The 17231-nt window shown below is 42.9% G+C and overlaps 1 protein-coding gene across 1 annotated transcript in view; it reads left to right on the top strand.

Moving 5' to 3' along the window:
* DGKI (diacylglycerol kinase iota) overlaps positions 1–17231 on the top strand; it is a 419366-nt gene that overhangs the window by 393456 nt on the left and 8679 nt on the right. The window contains exons 29-31 of the mRNA XM_023514207.1: positions 2736–2773; positions 6404–6524; positions 16459–16495. Of these exons, the coding sequence (XP_023369975.1) occupies positions 2736–2773; positions 6404–6524; positions 16459–16495 (196 nt within the window). The remainder of the gene's footprint in view (positions 1–2735; positions 2774–6403; positions 6525–16458; positions 16496–17231) is intronic.

Consider the following 17231-nt stretch of genomic DNA (forward strand, 5'->3'; position numbering starts at 1 on the left):
AATTCATTTTTCTGTCTCTTCATTTTCCTGTCTCTCTCTCTCTCTCTCTTCCTTCCTGTTCCCCTCAATCTTGTTTTTTTTATTCTCTCTCTCTTTTTTCTAACTTTTAATTCTGAGAACTGTTTCACTGTGGTTTTGGAAACACAGACGGTGCTGCTGCTTTTGAACTTCTGTGTGAATTACAAGGCTTTGTATTAACTTCCTCCTCATGCAATTTCCCTAACCTGATTTCTTTTTAATGATGGGTCATCTGCTTCAGACCAGAGAACATGTCACAGCATAGAATCTAACCTGTTTCTCCCAGACCCATGACTGCCCATGCCGTTGTCCCTCCGTGTCCCCTGGAATTGTTTCCAGGAACCCCTCCAGATACCAAAATCCAAGGATGGTCAAGTGCATAGTATAAAATGGTGTGAACTTTGCATATGACCTCCCACATGTTTTAAAGCATGTTTAGACTACTTATAATGCTTGAATGCAATCCCAATCCTATGTCAATAGTTGCTGTAGTGTCTTTTTATTTATATTATTTTAATATCATATTATTATCCTTATTGGTGTTTTTTTGCCAAAGATTGTTCACCTGAGTTTGGTTGAATCTGTGGATGCAGAACCCAAGGATAGGGAGGCCCAGCTGCACTTTCTCCAGCCTCTCGTTTTCCTTCCTCCGACGTGGGATTCATGTCTTGGGAATAAATTTCACCCCATCAGTTTCGTCAGTTTCTTTATCTACGCTGTCATCTGATGGGTACATATTTACAGAGATGTGTCTGTTCAACTTCACATGACACTTTGACCCCTATGGGTAGAATCATGAAATGTCCACAAGTCGTCTTCACATACTTATGTACAATCGCAAAGATATTGAAAACTACTTCTGCTTATAAAACATATCTAAAAAGTGTAAAGTGCTTTTTAAAATTTTATCCTCATTACAAAGACGTAAGTAATGTAGGTGTTAACTTCACTTGAAAATGAAATACTTTGTCCAAAAAGATTGAATAACTTTCTAAATGTAAGTTTCCAGTAAATTGCAGGGTTGAGAATTAGACTTAGTCTACAGGCTGTTTGACACCCTGTAAAGCTGACCACGGGATTCCCTGTCCACAGGCCTGGGGGGCCTAGCAGAGCTGTTTGCTCGGTGAGCTCACCAAGGCACTGGACAGGGGCTGGGGCCAGACATGGGGCAGGAGTTACAGTGCTCACTGGTCTGTGTGGCTCAGTGCCCCAGAGAGTCCCTTCACTCTGACTCTCACTCCAAACCTCATGTAGGCCAGCGTGTTCCAGTAGGCTCTTTTGACACACGCTGTTTAATAATTCCCTGTTATTTTCGTCTGTCTGCTTTTCTTGCTTTTTCTGCCTTCACTCTCTCCTCAGGCAGTTCAGCAGCTAATTGCTTTGCACTGACCATGTGCAAAGCTTGGTGTTAGGACGCACAGGGGATGGAAAGAGTGTGTCACTAACAGCTTGTCACTTTCCTCTCTCTCTTTTCTGCATTCTTCAGTCCTGCCTCTTCCTTCCTCCCAAGTCTGAGTAGCCCTCCTCATCTCTGTACATTTGCACAGCTTCTGCTTTGGTCAAAGCGAAGGCACTCAGCCCGGGTCTCACAAGAGCATGGAACCTGCTTATGGCGCATCGTAAATGCTCAACATAAATCTTTGAGGGTTTTGTTCAGTGCCCTCCAGGGACTTTGAGGCACAACACTGCCCTTCCATCTCACTCTCTATGAAAGACTATTCAAATAAGAGTAAAATGTCACTTTGCAAAACATGTTTAAATTATTTTTCTTCTAAAACCTTGTGACTCTAAAGCCTTAAAATAATCCATTTTTTAGTAGCTTCAAAATCAAGGTATTCCTCCAAAAGGACCATTTCCAACTTGATGCCAATAGTTGCCTTTAGGAATCGTGATTGCCGCTGGCCACCCCTATGTTCTAATTGCCCTTTCTCAGTCATATTTTCTCATTCTTCCACATCCCTCATGGCATGCATGAACCGTTAGACTCTTTTCTTCTTTCCCCCAATGCTACATATCAATTTATCTGTTTTCTTTCACTTTCTTTCTGTAAGAGTCTCCAATGAATTAGACACCAAACACATGATCATGTTCTCTGGAATGTAATTACAAATAGATTTCTTTCCTCTTTGCTGTCTCTGGTCCTCTTAATATTTGTGGCAGCAGATAACTCTTTATCATTACAGAACACACAAACAAAAATACTGATGATTTTTAAACCCCAGGGGAGCAAAGTAGAAGGAACTAGAAAGAAGAAAGCCGGTGTCCTCATGATTAGGCACCCCTCACAAGAGTGGCTGGATCAGGGACATTCAGAAGACTTCACGGCTCCTTTTAACCCTCCTACAAGGTTTAAATGTGCTCTTTGACAAATGTGGAAACTGAGGCTCAGAGGAGTTAAATGATTCACCCAGTGTCCCACAGCTTTAAGTGTCAGAGCTAGGTTTTGAACCCAATCTGCGTGACTTCAAATTTCACGATATCTTTTCTGTGCCAGGACTGGTGGGGGGATACACAGGCTCTAGAAAGATGTATGGGATGGGCACCTGGGCAGGGAAGGGCTGGAACGGGGGCCTTAGTCTGCTTGACCAAGTTTGTCTCCTTCCCTGGTTTCTCCCCCAAATGTAGATTAGTTCTCCAAAATATGGATCCAACCTTTTGTAGCATTTTAATGAGAGGGGTCTTCTACTAATGGGACATCTCTCTTTTGTCTTTCACAGCAATTTTGCAGGCAGTAATAGCTGGTGATCTTATGAAGGTAAGATATCCTTCTACCAAAACTCGGGTGATTCTTTAAGACCGTTGTATCAGTATCATTCTCTCGCCAAATTTTTATGTTCTCGTATATCATTGATTGCTCACCCCCACCTCCACTGGTAGAGTAGAAGAGGAAGGATGCTCTTTTGAGAACTGAGCAGGGAAGAAGAGGGAAGAGGAGCTCTGCATTTCATAACAGCAAAGGGAGGGGATGAGAGAACCATGGTATTTGCCTATATTGGTTAAAATGGACTGCATGCCCACAGGACGCAGTGCGCACACGACCCCGAGTTCCTGCTCTCTGAAAGCTGACATTTGAAGAATTTAAAGATTTCTTTTTAGATTTCTCAGAGAGCATTAAAGTGATTGCATCTGTAAGAATTACCTGGATAGCAACTTCCAAGAATGCAATTTAGGACAGAGCTTACACATCCGTTGTTATAGTTTTATCCTTGGACGAGCACAGTTAATCAAAAGTAATTCCTCTGTCTCATCTACTTTGAACACTTTAATTCGTGCTAATATTTCCTGGTGAATTTAGTTCAGAAGGAATTGGCCACCCTCTCACCACCACCTCAACAGTGGACATAAATTCTGAGGTCAGATTGCCTGAACGCAGATCTTGGCTTGGCCGTTCACTCTATGTGTGATTTTTGTGCAATTGTTTAAGTCTCTCTGTGCCTCAGTTTCTTTGTTTGTCAAGTAGGATGATATTACCTCTGTCTTCGGTTTTTTTTATTAAGAGTGAATTTAATAATAGATGGGAAGCTATTGAGACTATTCCTATTATGTAGAAGGGGCTCTAAAATGTTAGCTATTTTATTCATACTATTATAGTGTTAATCTGTTTTTTTTAAACAGGTAAACATGGTAAAAATACAAATGTTTGTTATTAAGGACACGTCGTCTATGAGTGTTCTAAAACCATGCTTGGTCCCATACTTCCAGACATCCCTGCAGGACCCCCCACCCCCCGCCCGGCATTGATCTGCCCTGTAACGATGCTGACTACTTAAGGGCCACGCTCCACCTCGCTGCTCAGTCCATGGAGTCAGGTGCCAAAATCCTTAAAAGACAGCTGAGAAGTAATATCTCCCCCCCACCTTTTTAAGTTCATTTGTTGGATAAACTAAGCAGCATTTGTATTATATTTGTAACAGGTTGTTAGAAGGAAACAAATGGTGGGAAGGTTGCAAACATCTTGATTAACTGTCACCTGTAGATACATCATTCTGAAAATAGTAGCTGTGTCACTGTGCAGATGGCAGGGCCACCAGGAGTTCTTAAGCAGCAAGGGGAAGTGCTTTCTAAGTACACCAATGATTTCAGTGCCATTTCCCACCAGTGGATTAACCAACACCATCCATTCTGTCCCTGCAAGCTCTTATGTTAGGTCCTATGGGAAGTGCAGGCATGACTGAGACTGATCCCTGCCCTGGAGAGCTTCCAAGCCAGAACATTTTGTAAAGCACTGTCCATTTGAAACCATCTCATTTTATTTTCTATATGCTTTTAGTTTAGGCAACTATTTCGCAGATTCCTGGGCATATTATCACACCTTTTGCGGGGGGCGGGGGGGATACCTGCAAGAAGATTATTAGAATTACTGTCTTATTGGAGTCTCTGTTATTATCATTTCCTGAATGACTAAGCAATGACTTACACCGTATTTACTGAGAGGTGAAATATAGAGGCTTAAGTCTTTTCTCTCTTGTATTATTTTCTGTCTTTTCCTTCCCAAGTACTTTTTCCCCTCTTTCTCTTCTCCATCTTCTTTCACTTCCTTCTTCTGTGTAGAAAGCATCTATGTATTAAATATTAAACAAACTGCACGTGTGTGGTGTTTGGAGGAGGCGAGGCTAGAGAGGAGAAGCTCCCAGGAGCCCCTCGGCCCCCTGGGAAGGCTCTCAGGAGTAGCTCCTGGACAGCTGGGCTGACAGGGTACCGGGGGCGACCTTAATGCTCCTGGTGTCTAACAGCAGCCCAGCAAGGGAGGATGGAGGCAGCTGAGGCTGATTCCGTGTACGCCGATATCCTTTGTCGATCAACCCACAAAGAGAGGGATTATTACTGAGCGGCAAAGCGATTGACCAGAACAGGATTCTCTTTGACTTTGTGCAAGTTGTTCGCTGCTCCTTCCTGTCGTCTTGCCTTGCAGTTCAGGGGTGAAGTCTGGTGCATTCTGCTACTTCTCCTGATCTATATCCTGGGCGGGCTTCTGTGGCTCCTTTTCCATCCCTTGCTTTCCATTCCCCGGTGTCCTTCTGAGAACGTGGTGGCATTTCTCTCCATTCCCGTGTAATCCTGAGGACTGGGAGGGCTTTGAGGCCGGCGACTGCATCACGCTCATCTTTGTCTCCCTGGCTTCTGGCACGTGAATGCGTTTGAATGAAAGCATGAATTTTGAGTTGACTCTCCTTTATTTATTTGTTTTAATTTATTAAATCTGACCCTCCTTTTTAATTTTGTTTTTTAACTGACAAATAATAATTCTACATATTTATGGGGAACGTAGTGATGTTTCGAGACCTGCAGTCTTTTTGGTGATCGGGTCAGGGGAATTATCATATTCATCATCTCAGGCATTTCTCATTTCTTGGGAATGTTGGGAACATTTAATTTCCTCCTCCCACTATGTGAAACTATATATTATTTCTAACCATAGTCTTCCTACAGTGGTACGTAACACGATAATTCATGCTTTGAGTTTCTCCTCTTTCATTTTACGAGCTGTCTGATTATGTATAATGTGTGCCCTCCAACATCTTGAGATAGAATGTGGTCTTTCTGCTTATTGCCTGCTGGGTTATTCTTATTTATCTGAAAACTACCTTTTCGACGCTTCACAGAGGCTCTTTTGTCCTGATATAGCACAGTTTGGAGAAGAGGGACTCATTTACACTTTATATAATGTACAATAATTCATGTCCTCATTTAGCCACCATATTCTCAGGCTGCAAAATTCTGTGTTTTTTCCCAGTCTTTTCTCACCTAGAAACTATTTCATTCTTTGAATCATCTTGGTTCTCATTCTTCAGATCATCTCTAGCCTTGTTAGGTAGGTGTCGGGTGGGGAACAGAAGGCTTGCAGGCTGGGCTCCAGATCCGGGTGGAAAAGGATCTCTAGCTGTGTGTGCATGTGTGCGGACGCCGGATGCAGTGATCTTACACAGGAGACGGAGAAGCAGCATCATATTTGGGAGTTAGGTTCATTAGAGGCTGAGGAAACATGAAAGGGCACAGGCAAAGGTCCTGGCTACCAGACACCAAGCTATTCCTGCTCATAGTCGTAGTTATTCCTTCACTCGCCCCAACACAGGGAAGCTTTGGTTCTTGTCTCTGCCTTGAGACAGAGACTTGTGCTCAGAAAAGAAAAAGTAATTCAGCATGATTTAGCTTCTTTAGGCTGTTCGGTACCCACAGGCCCTCCCCAGAGTCAGGGGAGACGCTGGCCGTCTCTGAGTAATGACACAGTCCAGGAATGTCGCTTCATCTCTTTTTGACTTTCCTCTGTGTCTTCTGAGGTTGGAAACATTTGTGGTTTGCTACATTACTCTTATGTTATTACCGGTTAGCTGTTATCCTTGTACCGGATTCCGCCTGAACTTATTTTCATGTGTCTCTCTTGCAGCTAATAGAAAGCTATAAAAATGGAGGCAGTCTGCTCATTCAGGGACCAGATCACTGTTCACTCCTTCACTACGCAGCTAAAACCGGCAATGGGGAGATTGTGAAATATATCCTTGACCACGGTGAGTAAGCACGATGAACTTACCAAGGATCACTTCTCCATGAAATAGATTCCATGCACTCAGTGGCCTTTCATCTAAGATGTCTTCAGGGTGGCAGAAACACTGCCCACCTGCTGTGGTTACAGACCTGAACACACCACTTAGCAACAAATAGAGATGGTTTTTATAGTGAGCTCTTGGTAGGCTATGTGTTTGGCTATTTAATTTAAATAATAAAGGACTAAAACAAATGCAACCCAGTATAACGCACTTTCTTTTGCCAAAGCTTTTCTTCGAGAATTAACTGGTTGAGATCAACTATGTAATCTATATTTATATTTCATCATTCTAGGGATTAATGACCATAATGTTTTCCATCGTTCTGCTTTCTCCTATTTTTTTTTTTTTTTGCTGTTTGAATCACATTTGTGTTTTCAACCCAGGTCACACTTTATTGTTTTTGAAACTGTTTGGTACTTTGTGTCCCCTGTGACTGGTCACTGGTCACACCTCCCAGACCTCTTCCTAACTGGGTTTCTAATTTGCTGTTAGATGTTGTGGCATCATCCTCTAAAAGCCCTTTAAGAAGAATAAACACACGATGAGTACCAAGTATGGACTATTACATCCAGTTTCTCATGTGTATAGTGTTTCTAGGAATAAAGAACAGGAATACAGGGGAAATCTGCCAGGCTTTGCTAATTGTAAGTGAGACGAAGTGGACAAGCCCAACTCTGCTGGACACAGGTACACGGAGATTCTGGGGGACTTTCTTTGAGCCCCAACAGTGAATGTGTGGCCTACTCTTTTTGTACCCCAGTTGAGGCTGTAGATAGGGAGTATATTAGCAAAGAGTCATGTATTTTTTCTTCTCTTTTTATACAATTTATCAAACGTCTTACACCCTTCCTTCATTCACCCATTCCACAAATATTTGTGGAATGTTTACCAGGGACTGCTGCTGGGTATAGACAGTCACATAATGCCCACAAATAAAATGTCATCATTGTTTTCAAGCAATTGCAGGCTAAAGAAAAAATATGATCATGTGCACAAATAAATTTAAAACAGATACAGGCAGATGTTTCAAGTCCTGTGGTAAAGCCACGTACAGAGGACCTGCTACCATTTATCAAAATGTATTATTTGTCAAATGCTTGTACTAAACACATCCTTTGTTTAATCTTCGCAAGGACCATATGACATTGGTATTAGACTCAATCGCATTCAACCGCCCTTGTCGTCAATATCTTCTCACTATGAAGAGTTTGCTTGAACCCTGGGCCTAGATTATGGTGAAAAGAGTGGTTTAGGAAAAGGGAAGCTCATAAAAGCAGGGTGGTCGTGATCAGACGACTTCTTTTCCCCATAGGCTGGGGTGGATAATCCCAAGCCCGTCTGCTCTGGGAAACCTAAATAAGTGAGATGTGCTTATTTGGTGCTGAGTCTGGGGCTTGCACCTGCACTTCTTACTCCCCTGACTATCCCACCCCCGTAGGGAAAAACTTACCTCTTTGAGCGAGACTTGGAAGCAATAGTAACATAGTTTCTGCTCGCCCCCTACACACACACACACCATAGGTTTATTCTGTTCCCCATGATGATGTCTAGCACCCTGGACAATGGATAAGCCACTGTGGGTCTATGTTATTTTTCCCATAATATGAAAAATCTCAGGATTCCGACTGCACAAGGTTCCGACGAGCACTGGATATGCATGCACGTTTTACTTCAGCTAGGTTTTAAAGTACTGTTCCTACTTGAACATTCCCAGTTCTTTCTCTCTAGTTAACCCCTCACTCAATGAGGCAGAAAGTTTCCCCACATACCTTAACCCATTCGATAGTCATCTACTCTCTCTGGAGTCAGGGGAGACACCTGCCATCCATTTGAGTGGTCATGCAACCCAGGCAAACCTCTCCCTCTCTTTACCTTTCCTAAAGAGGCAGCCTTCTCCCCCCTGCGCCCAGTTCTAGGCCCCTCTCTGTGTTCGCTGTCTCTCTCGGTCTCACTTAGGAGCCTGCAGTCAGCTCCCATTTCCACAAGGCTGTGTGGAAGATGGGCTCTCATGTGTTTGAGACTCTCAGCTCAAAGGCCAGGGCACCTGAGCCTTTCTCTACACCTGACCTTTTGTCCCAAGCATTATGCTCCTAGGGTTACTGGAGGTGAGAATAGAAGCTGGCGGATGTCCTGAGCTAGTCTGGGAAGTTCACTATCTCCACTTACCTTCTATTGGCTAAAATAAATCGCAGGGCCCTCCCAGGCTCCAAGGGTGAGGAAATAGACTCTATCGGTTGATGGAATGAGCTGTGTTCATTTGTGTCCAGATTTAATCTACCATGTTCCCTAACTTTCTATTCTCTTTAATGTAAAATGAGGATCCTACCCTTGCAATGTCCTGAAGTTTTAACTCTCCCGAAATCCCTGAGAGTTCTGCTTTTCTGTTTTTCTTTGGTTTGGATTCTAAGCTGAGATCCAGATTTAGCAAATAAAAATACAGGGCAATAACTTTTTTTTTTTAAGCATATGCAGGTCCTGTACAGTATCTGTGACATACCTATATACTAAAACAAAACCTCCTGCTTAGCTGAATCTTCCTCAGGGACATGAATGGTGTGGGGTTATCTTCCTCTAATACTGAGGCTTTTCACTTTCCCTGGGTTTTCTCTTTCCTCTAATAGAGACTTTAAAATCACCTTTAACCAGAGGTCAAAGAACTTGGAATTTCTAATCCAGTGGTTTTCAACCCTCCTAATGCTGAGATGTATTTTCGTTGTTACAAAGGAGTCATGACCACAGTTTGAGAACCGCTGTTCTAATCCCAAATGCAGATCAGTATACACATGATAATACTTTGCCTGGCATCAAAAGCAACTGGCACTTCAGTCTTTGAGAGATTTGACCAGAATGATACAAATGAGTAGTTTCTCATCAATCTGCATTCTCTTGCAAAGGCTGAGTCATACAGTACCACTCTGCCAGAACAGAAGGACACAAAGGAATGTATTCTTTCAGGGAAGGGGGTATTTTCCCAGTGTTTTGGTTAGATTTTATAAAGTAATTGGCATAATATTTATGCTCATGAGAGAAAAAAAATCAAGATTTATAGTGATTATCCTAACTTTACTCCCAGGCAAACAGTTCCTAAGTTCCTAAGGTCTCAGGAAGTATCCTATCCCCTCCCTGCCCCACCAGGGTCTCTAATTGCCCAGTAGGTATCTGGGAGAAGGAGAGTGGAGATAGTAGACTAAGCATAATCCACCTCTTCTGTTTGAAAATAAAATTGTATTATGATCTTTAGTCCAAGGATCATTGCATTTTTGATTGGCAATTTTTAACACTTTACTGCTGTAGCTGAATAATAGAAACTCAAATGCAATTGATTTTTATTGAAATTAGTTTTTATCAACTTGATAGATATTATCAATTTAATTCTTGACATCCATCTCATCATTTGCATTTATTCAGGAATATGGATGTCAAATCTTCTGTGAGAGCATAATTCACCTTGTTCTGGAAAAGCCACGCACTTCAGTTGAATTGTTTGGTTGTTTTTAATATCTTTAGTTGCTGATTTAGTTTATTTTAACCTTTGTACTTTGGAACTGAAAACTGTCTTTGCAGAACAATATGTATATTTTTAAATTATAGAAACTCTTTTAAATTATAGTGGTCTCAGAAAATATTACCCTTTCTCTACTCTGTGATCACCTTGTTTTTTTGCATTTTTTGGCTGGGGCTGAGTTTGAACCCGCCACAGGTATCACCCTTTAATCACCCTGTTAATTTGATCCCTGTTGATTGCATTAGTCTCTCCTAACTCCTAACATAGTTAGGATGATAACTCTGGAATTCCTCTGGCTTGAAAGGGAAAATAAACAGCCTTTTCTAAGAGGCCTCCGTGAGGATGGAGTTTGAGGATGTACTCAGGATTATGGCATTGTATTCATAAATTAGCATCAGATTTGCAGTAGTAAAAAAAAGTCAGTTAAAATTCATGTAAATGAAAAAAATAAAGAAAATGTGTGCGCTATGCCAAACATCAAGGAAGACATCCCTCCTAATCACTGAATGCTGCAAATCTCTTCGAGTTTTAATTATCTATTTTTACAATTTGGTTTAAATCCATCCTGTGACTTCATAGAATATATATCTGAGAAATTGTTCAATGACCTGTGATGGTAAAGATGCTTTTAATAGCAACAGTTCTGAGGATCCACAGCTCTTTTCAGGGTGCACGGGGATGAGGTCTGTGGCTCCCCGGCTGATCCTTCCGTTGCAGACTGCGCCCTTCCTCCTCTGGGCCCTTTCTCTTCCCTTTTGCCCTCTTCACATTGGCTACTTATGGTGAGGAGTGTGGGCCTCCCTCAGGAAGACACCTCCTGCACAGGAGTCCTGAGCGATCTTGTTCTTCCAGACACACCGACCAGCCATTGATTTCTCCTCTAAGGGCTCTTTTAAAAGCTGTCTGGGGACTTGGTGACGTGAGATGTGTGGTGTGTTCTGAACTCCGGGAGGCCTGGGTTTCTCTCATCCTGCATCCTCTTCCTTTGGACTTCTCCTCTCTTACATACAGCACGCTGCTTTCCTTTATGAAAAACTGGAATTTGAGCATTTAGAGGATTGAAAAGAGACACAAGGTGAAGGAAGAAAGTGAACAATTCCACAGAGACAGGCAGAGACTACGGGGAGAGGGGATTCCAGCTGATTCCCCTCTGTGGTTCCCCCTTTTCAGCTCCTTTCAACCATATTTCCCCACTCCCTCCCCCTTAGTTTACCCCTCCCAGGGACCCTCCTATTGCTTTGTGTCTTCACCACCCTGCACATTTGGCTCTTTTGTTTTTATTCTCCCCTTGCCTACCCCAGGCCTCCTGCTGTTTTTCCTGATAGAAATCTCACTCAGGCATTTCCTTTCTGATTTCAATGGGTTATTTTGTCTTCCCTCTTTTTCTGCCTTGTCTTTCTTTTCTTTTCTTTTTTTTTTTAGCCCCCTTCTTTTCTGCCTCTGGTCTCAGAGAGAAGGAACCACCGTCCTGCTGGGACAGATGACAGTGCTGTGAGCATTCCCAGTGCCAGCTCTCCCCACATCTGTGCAGCCTTTGTCCCGTGGCAGAGGAGGATTTGGAATGGTCTGCTGGCAGCGCCAGGGAGACTAATGGGAAATGAGGTCCTGACAGAGAGGCCATGGGAGGTGGGAGGATCAGCAAAGGGGATTTGGACACATGGGTGTGGGAAGCAAGTTAAAGGACGCATGTTACAAAGGACACATCATATAAAATACAAATGCAATACTGATGGCAGCGTCGCAGCAGCACGAGCTAGGGCACCTACGGGCAGCCAGGCTGGGACTTGGAAAGCTCAGCTGCTCAGCACGGTGTTCGTTTTCTCATTCTGAATGATCTGTAAAGTGGCTTCTTGTCACAGTTCCTGGGCTCCATGTGAATACTGATGGACTTGTCTTCTTCACAGAGTTTAACTTTTTTTTATTTTTTGAGACAGAGTCTCAAGCTGTCACCCTGGGTAGAGTGTTGTGCTGTCACAGCTCACAGCAACCTCAACCTCTTGGGCTTACTCCATTCACTTGCCTCAGCCTCCCAAGTAGTTGGGACTACAGGCACCCGCCACAAACCCTGCCCGGCTATTTAGCTCGCCCAGGCCAGGTTTGAACCTGCCAGCCTCAGTGTACATGGCTGTGTCCTACCCACTGAGCTACGGGTACTATCCCAGAATTTAACCTTTTAAACCATTTCCAGTCTTTTGGATCCATGTTTACATATGGATCTTTTTCTGTTAAAAAAAAGAAGTAACATTGGCTGGAGTTTAAATGAATTTTTAAAATGTCTTTAGTTAATTAATCATTAAGTCAATTTTAAAATGACTTTAGTTAATTTCCTGTTCCCAACACCAGCCAAGAAAATGAGCCGACTGCAGCGCAGGGCAGCCCCATGTGACAGTCATGAGCGGGGTTCAGGGGACAGCTGGGATAGGTTCTGGAAGAGCAGCAGTCATCTGCTCATCTGGAAATTTCATGGAGAAATTTGCACTCATATCCCATCCGTAGGGATTCTACATTATTTTTTCCTGGTGCTGGTCAGCTGAGAGACGAAGTGTGCACATTTTAGCAAACCCTGGGAGGGACAAAGACCTGAGATTTCTTTTTCCATTCAGGGCGTGGCAGTGAGCTCTCTTTTGACAATTTACTGATATTCCTCCAGATTCCTGGGGGGAGATGACTTAGTATATCCTCAATCAGAATACCTACTTAGATTGTTTGTGTGTGTCCGTAAAATAAGCCCCAAGGGCAGATGTTGCCGATTCCTGGACATTGACAGAAATCAATTCTCTTTATTTTTTTCTCTTATTTTTTCTCCTTTTCCCTTCTTTCCTTTATTAGTGAAATGCAAACTAAACTTTAAAAAAATCATAGGTGCTATTTTTTTAAAATATGTATTTTTCTTTCAAGAGAATTTGTGTGGTCTTTGTTGGTTTCTTGTCTCTGGTCCTCCCTCCTCCAAATCTTACCCCCGTGCTACTAAACAAGACAGGGCACTTCTGAGTAACAGGGTGAACTGGCACAGCTCAGCTTCCCACTGGTCTGAGCAGGTCCAGATAAGGAGGGAGACACCACAGCCTTGTTTCAGGCCTCTCCTGGCATCTGCAGTTCCTATTCTCCCTCTGCAACCCCTTTCTTGCTAGCACTGTGCAAGCACAGTTAGGTTACAGCAGGCTAAAAACATGACTGGGAAACGCACCTGTGCAATGAACCGTGGCGCCCGATCTGTGGTCAGCTGGCTGCCGCCCTTCCCTCTCCCTGGCCAGTGTTCAGAATGCTCTGCTAATGCGGATTATCTGTGTTGATGGCAGGATAAGGAAAATTGGGGTTAATTAAACTGATTATTTCAGAGCCACTTACAAAACCTTTAATTGGAGTTTCTTTAGATATTAATTGAGAATAAAAGTTTCATTTTTTAGCATTAGTGCCTCTTCCTCTCACCTCTGCCAGCTGCAGAAGATTGAAGGGTGGGAGGGAGGGGGGTCAGCCGAGGCGGTGGGCAGTCCCTGACTCAGAGGGCAGAGTCGGCTCTGGGGTGGTGGCATTTGTGGAGATTCTGGTGAACAATCGTGAGCAACAAGGTCCTGGGTTTTTCTTGTCACTACCTTCATTGATATTGATATTCTAGCCCAATTAAAATGCTTCAGGGTCCCAGTTGGGGGCATGGCCATGGGAGACCAAGGACCCCCTGTGTTGGGGTTGGCACAGCTCTGAAAACACCGAATGACAGTGTTGAATAAAGGAGAAAATAAACAAGGCCTCTGTTGCCTAAATACGTGTGCAATTAGCAGTACTGATGAGGACAGAACTGCTATGAAGCTCAGCTGCTCTGGCTCCTGGAATTCTTTTCAAAATGAATGGCTTTCAAAATTAGAATGTTTGCTGAGGGTGACAGGAGCTCTGACAGAGGGTGATGGGTACAATAAGCCTTTGCAGTTGGGGGAAAGTCCTTGTCAGCAGTTAAATAGGCCTAGCGTGCTTGGTACTCAGGATGTGTAATTTGGGTCAACCAGTGGCTTCAAAAGTAAGAGGAGTGAAGTGACCTTTTTACATCATAGCCCTTCACTAATGTCTGACTTCTTGACTTCGTGTGACCTGCGTTATGACAGAGAATAGGACACGTATTGCTATCTAAACTTTGAGCAGGGCACATTACATGTATGACTCATAAACCTCACAACTGCCCTCTGAGATAAATATTATTATTAATTGGATTTACCTATGGCACAACCAAGGGGAGCAGAGATTAAATGAACTTGCCCAAGTCTAGGACGGGAACTGAGGAGAGACAGCTCTAGAAACCTTATACTTGATTACAGGACTATATTACTTTATACTTCTTTGGGTGTATATGGTGGTGGTGGTGGGTGGAAAGGGATTATTTTTCATGTTTTCTTAGGATAATAGGGATGAGTTAAATCTTTTTTGAATCCTTAATGTATGGCAGGTGCTAGAGTGATACAAAAATAATAAAGTTTTCTCATATTCAAGGAATTTAAAATGATTTAAGGAGAGAAGGCATACATTTGAAAAGCAAATACATAGTTCAAAGGTAAAACCAAATGAATGAATGTTTTTTTCTTTTTAGTCTATGTACTAGTCCTTGTATTAAGTAAGTGTTATGGGAATTCGGAGAAGAGATAGATTTCTTCCATCAAAGATCATCTTTTTAGAGGATCTTGTCACAGACGGGGTTTTAAAGAGCAGGGCACGGAGTGTGGTCAGACAAAGAAGTCTACTCTGCATAGGGAGAGCACAAGGTTCAAGCGGTTAGACCTGGGAAAGATTCAGAATAGATGGTTAGTTGTCCAGTTATCGGTTTATCTTTTCTGAAAAAGTGAAACCTGAGGAAGGGTGGTTCCAGGTGACAGACTATGAACCTTGACGTTTAAATATCGGAAACCTGAAAATCTAGATGACACAAGACTTTATTTTTTATCTTTCTTAATAACAGTTTCTGCGTGTTAATTGTGTCCCAGGCAGAGGCCTGTTGGAAGTCTATTTGTCAAACTGGATGAATAGGAAAGATGGGGGAGACAACGCCAGGGCAGGCTCATGGGGCTCCAGTGAACAGGGGTGAAGAAGAGGAGGGCAGGATGGGTTAGCTCTGACAGGAGGAGGAGGGGAGTCTGAAGTGCCCAAACAGCTCAGGCCTCTTCTCCGTGGCCAAGAACTTGCACGGTTAGAAAGTCATAGCCTCTCTTCCCTCCATCTTCTGCAGAATAAGTTAATTTTCAGTCATTGAAAATTATTACCAATACAGAGACCCAACTACTAGGGTCATTATTTTTAAAGACAAAAATATTCAATATCCAAAACCATGTCTGACGTTTCCTGGCATATGTATTCATCCATTCAAGCAATATTTAAGCTTCTGCATGGCGCCAGGCTCTCTGCTAGGCACCAAGGAGTGACAGCAGTGAACAAAGCACAGGCCACAACTTCGAGGGGCTTGCTAGTTATGGAAGGAGACAAACAAACAAGTGATTTTAAATTGGTTTGATGAGTCTTATATTTAGTAACATGATCATCTATTCCCACTTGCTTGAGATGGTCCCAATTTGGATGGTAAATGATGTTACCCACCCAACTATAGGAAACAGTATCAGTACATAAAGTATTATGTAGGCAGAGTGTCTAATACAGTATTTGGAATGGAGTCATAGATGGCTTGATGAAAAAGAAAAGTGTCTTAGCTGATTCCTACAAGCTGAATTGGGTGAGGGATTGCAGGGAAGGAAGCAGGCATGGGGAGGTAAAAGGGTGGACATTGTGGGCAGTGTTTGCAAATTGAACAGGTGAGTGAACCAGCAAAGCACGGTAAAAGGGAAAACTCACAGAATATTTCAATTCCTAATGCTGCATCTGTAACCATTTGAAGACTATGTATAACAGTTACTCCTGGTCTTGGTGGGGAAACGTTACAAAAAATAAATTTTAAAATAAGGAAACTGAGCCAGATGTTACATATGGTGGCTTACGGCTTTAATATTAATTACACCGTGTCCGGCCCCTTCCCAAACAACCTGTGAGAGTAGGAACAGTCCTGGTTTTTAAAGCCCACCTGATTGGCCCCTTTCTTTTTACTTAGCCATATAATCATTTTTCAGTTAATCATTTTCAATTTATTTTATTTCTCCAACTTTATTGAAAGCTTCTTGACAGCAGAGACCACATCATGCTTTTGTATCTACCATTGTGTTCATAGGACTCGTGGAGATCGGGAGGTTGGTGCAGGGTGGGCAGAGGGATCCTTTTCTTCTTTTTTTCATCTTACTCCTATCACCAAACACAGTTTTTAATCAGCTTTCCGAGGCATTTTAGTTCTCTGGCTGTACATTTTTCTGTTAACGGTTAGTTTGAGCTAATTTCTGATGCATGTCTCACTTTCTTTTCATTTAGGACCTTCCGAGTTATTGGATATGGCAGACAGTGAAACGTGAGTAGTGCCCTTCTTTACATCATTTAGATTATTTTTTTCAGACCATAGCTAGGACAAGCAGGTGGTCTATAGGGACTATTGTAGGTGATTTCAGCTTCTTGATTGAAGGCTACTTTCAACTATGTTTGTAAGTAGGTAGGGCTAATCTTATCAATCAAGAATCACACAAGGCAAATCATCTTCTAGATCTTCCCACAAGGACGGAGCTTCTGCACTGTGCACTTTGCACTGCTGGGAAGTCTCAATAAATCCATTGACCTTTTTACGTATCCATTACATTTATTCTTTCTCAGCTGGGTTGTGTGGGGAAAAATAAATGAAGCCCTGCTGCCTTCAGGCGCCCTTTGCAGGTAATGACACTGCTCTGTAGTCTAGAATGGGGCGAATCACGGGCCCCCCTGGAGAACCAGGGCACAGTGACTGGTCATTTTCTGTGCTCTGTGGTTCAGGTGAGGAGCACAGGTTGAGAAAGTCATTAGCTCTGGGAAGGTGCCTAAATCCTAAAGGGATAATTTTTATTTACAACCTTCTTAGTCCTGTGGCAGCAAAGTAGCTACCACTTTCCAAATGAGAACAGAGAGAGGCCGACTCCTAGCCCTGAATGCTTCATGGGAACCACTAGAGAACCTCAGAGAGGTTTGGAAGATGATGGGGTGGAGAGGAATGAGGGGGTGAGTAGCTAAGTGGGTCAGAGCAGGAGGAGGAAGGAAGAGTGGAAGACGAGTGGGGACCA

This window comes from Otolemur garnettii, unplaced genomic scaffold, assembly GCF_000181295.1.
Source record: "Otolemur garnettii isolate 467f Iridium unplaced genomic scaffold, OtoGar3 scaffold00049, whole genome shotgun sequence".
Classification (NCBI taxonomy): Eukaryota; Metazoa; Chordata; class Mammalia; order Primates; family Galagidae; genus Otolemur; species Otolemur garnettii.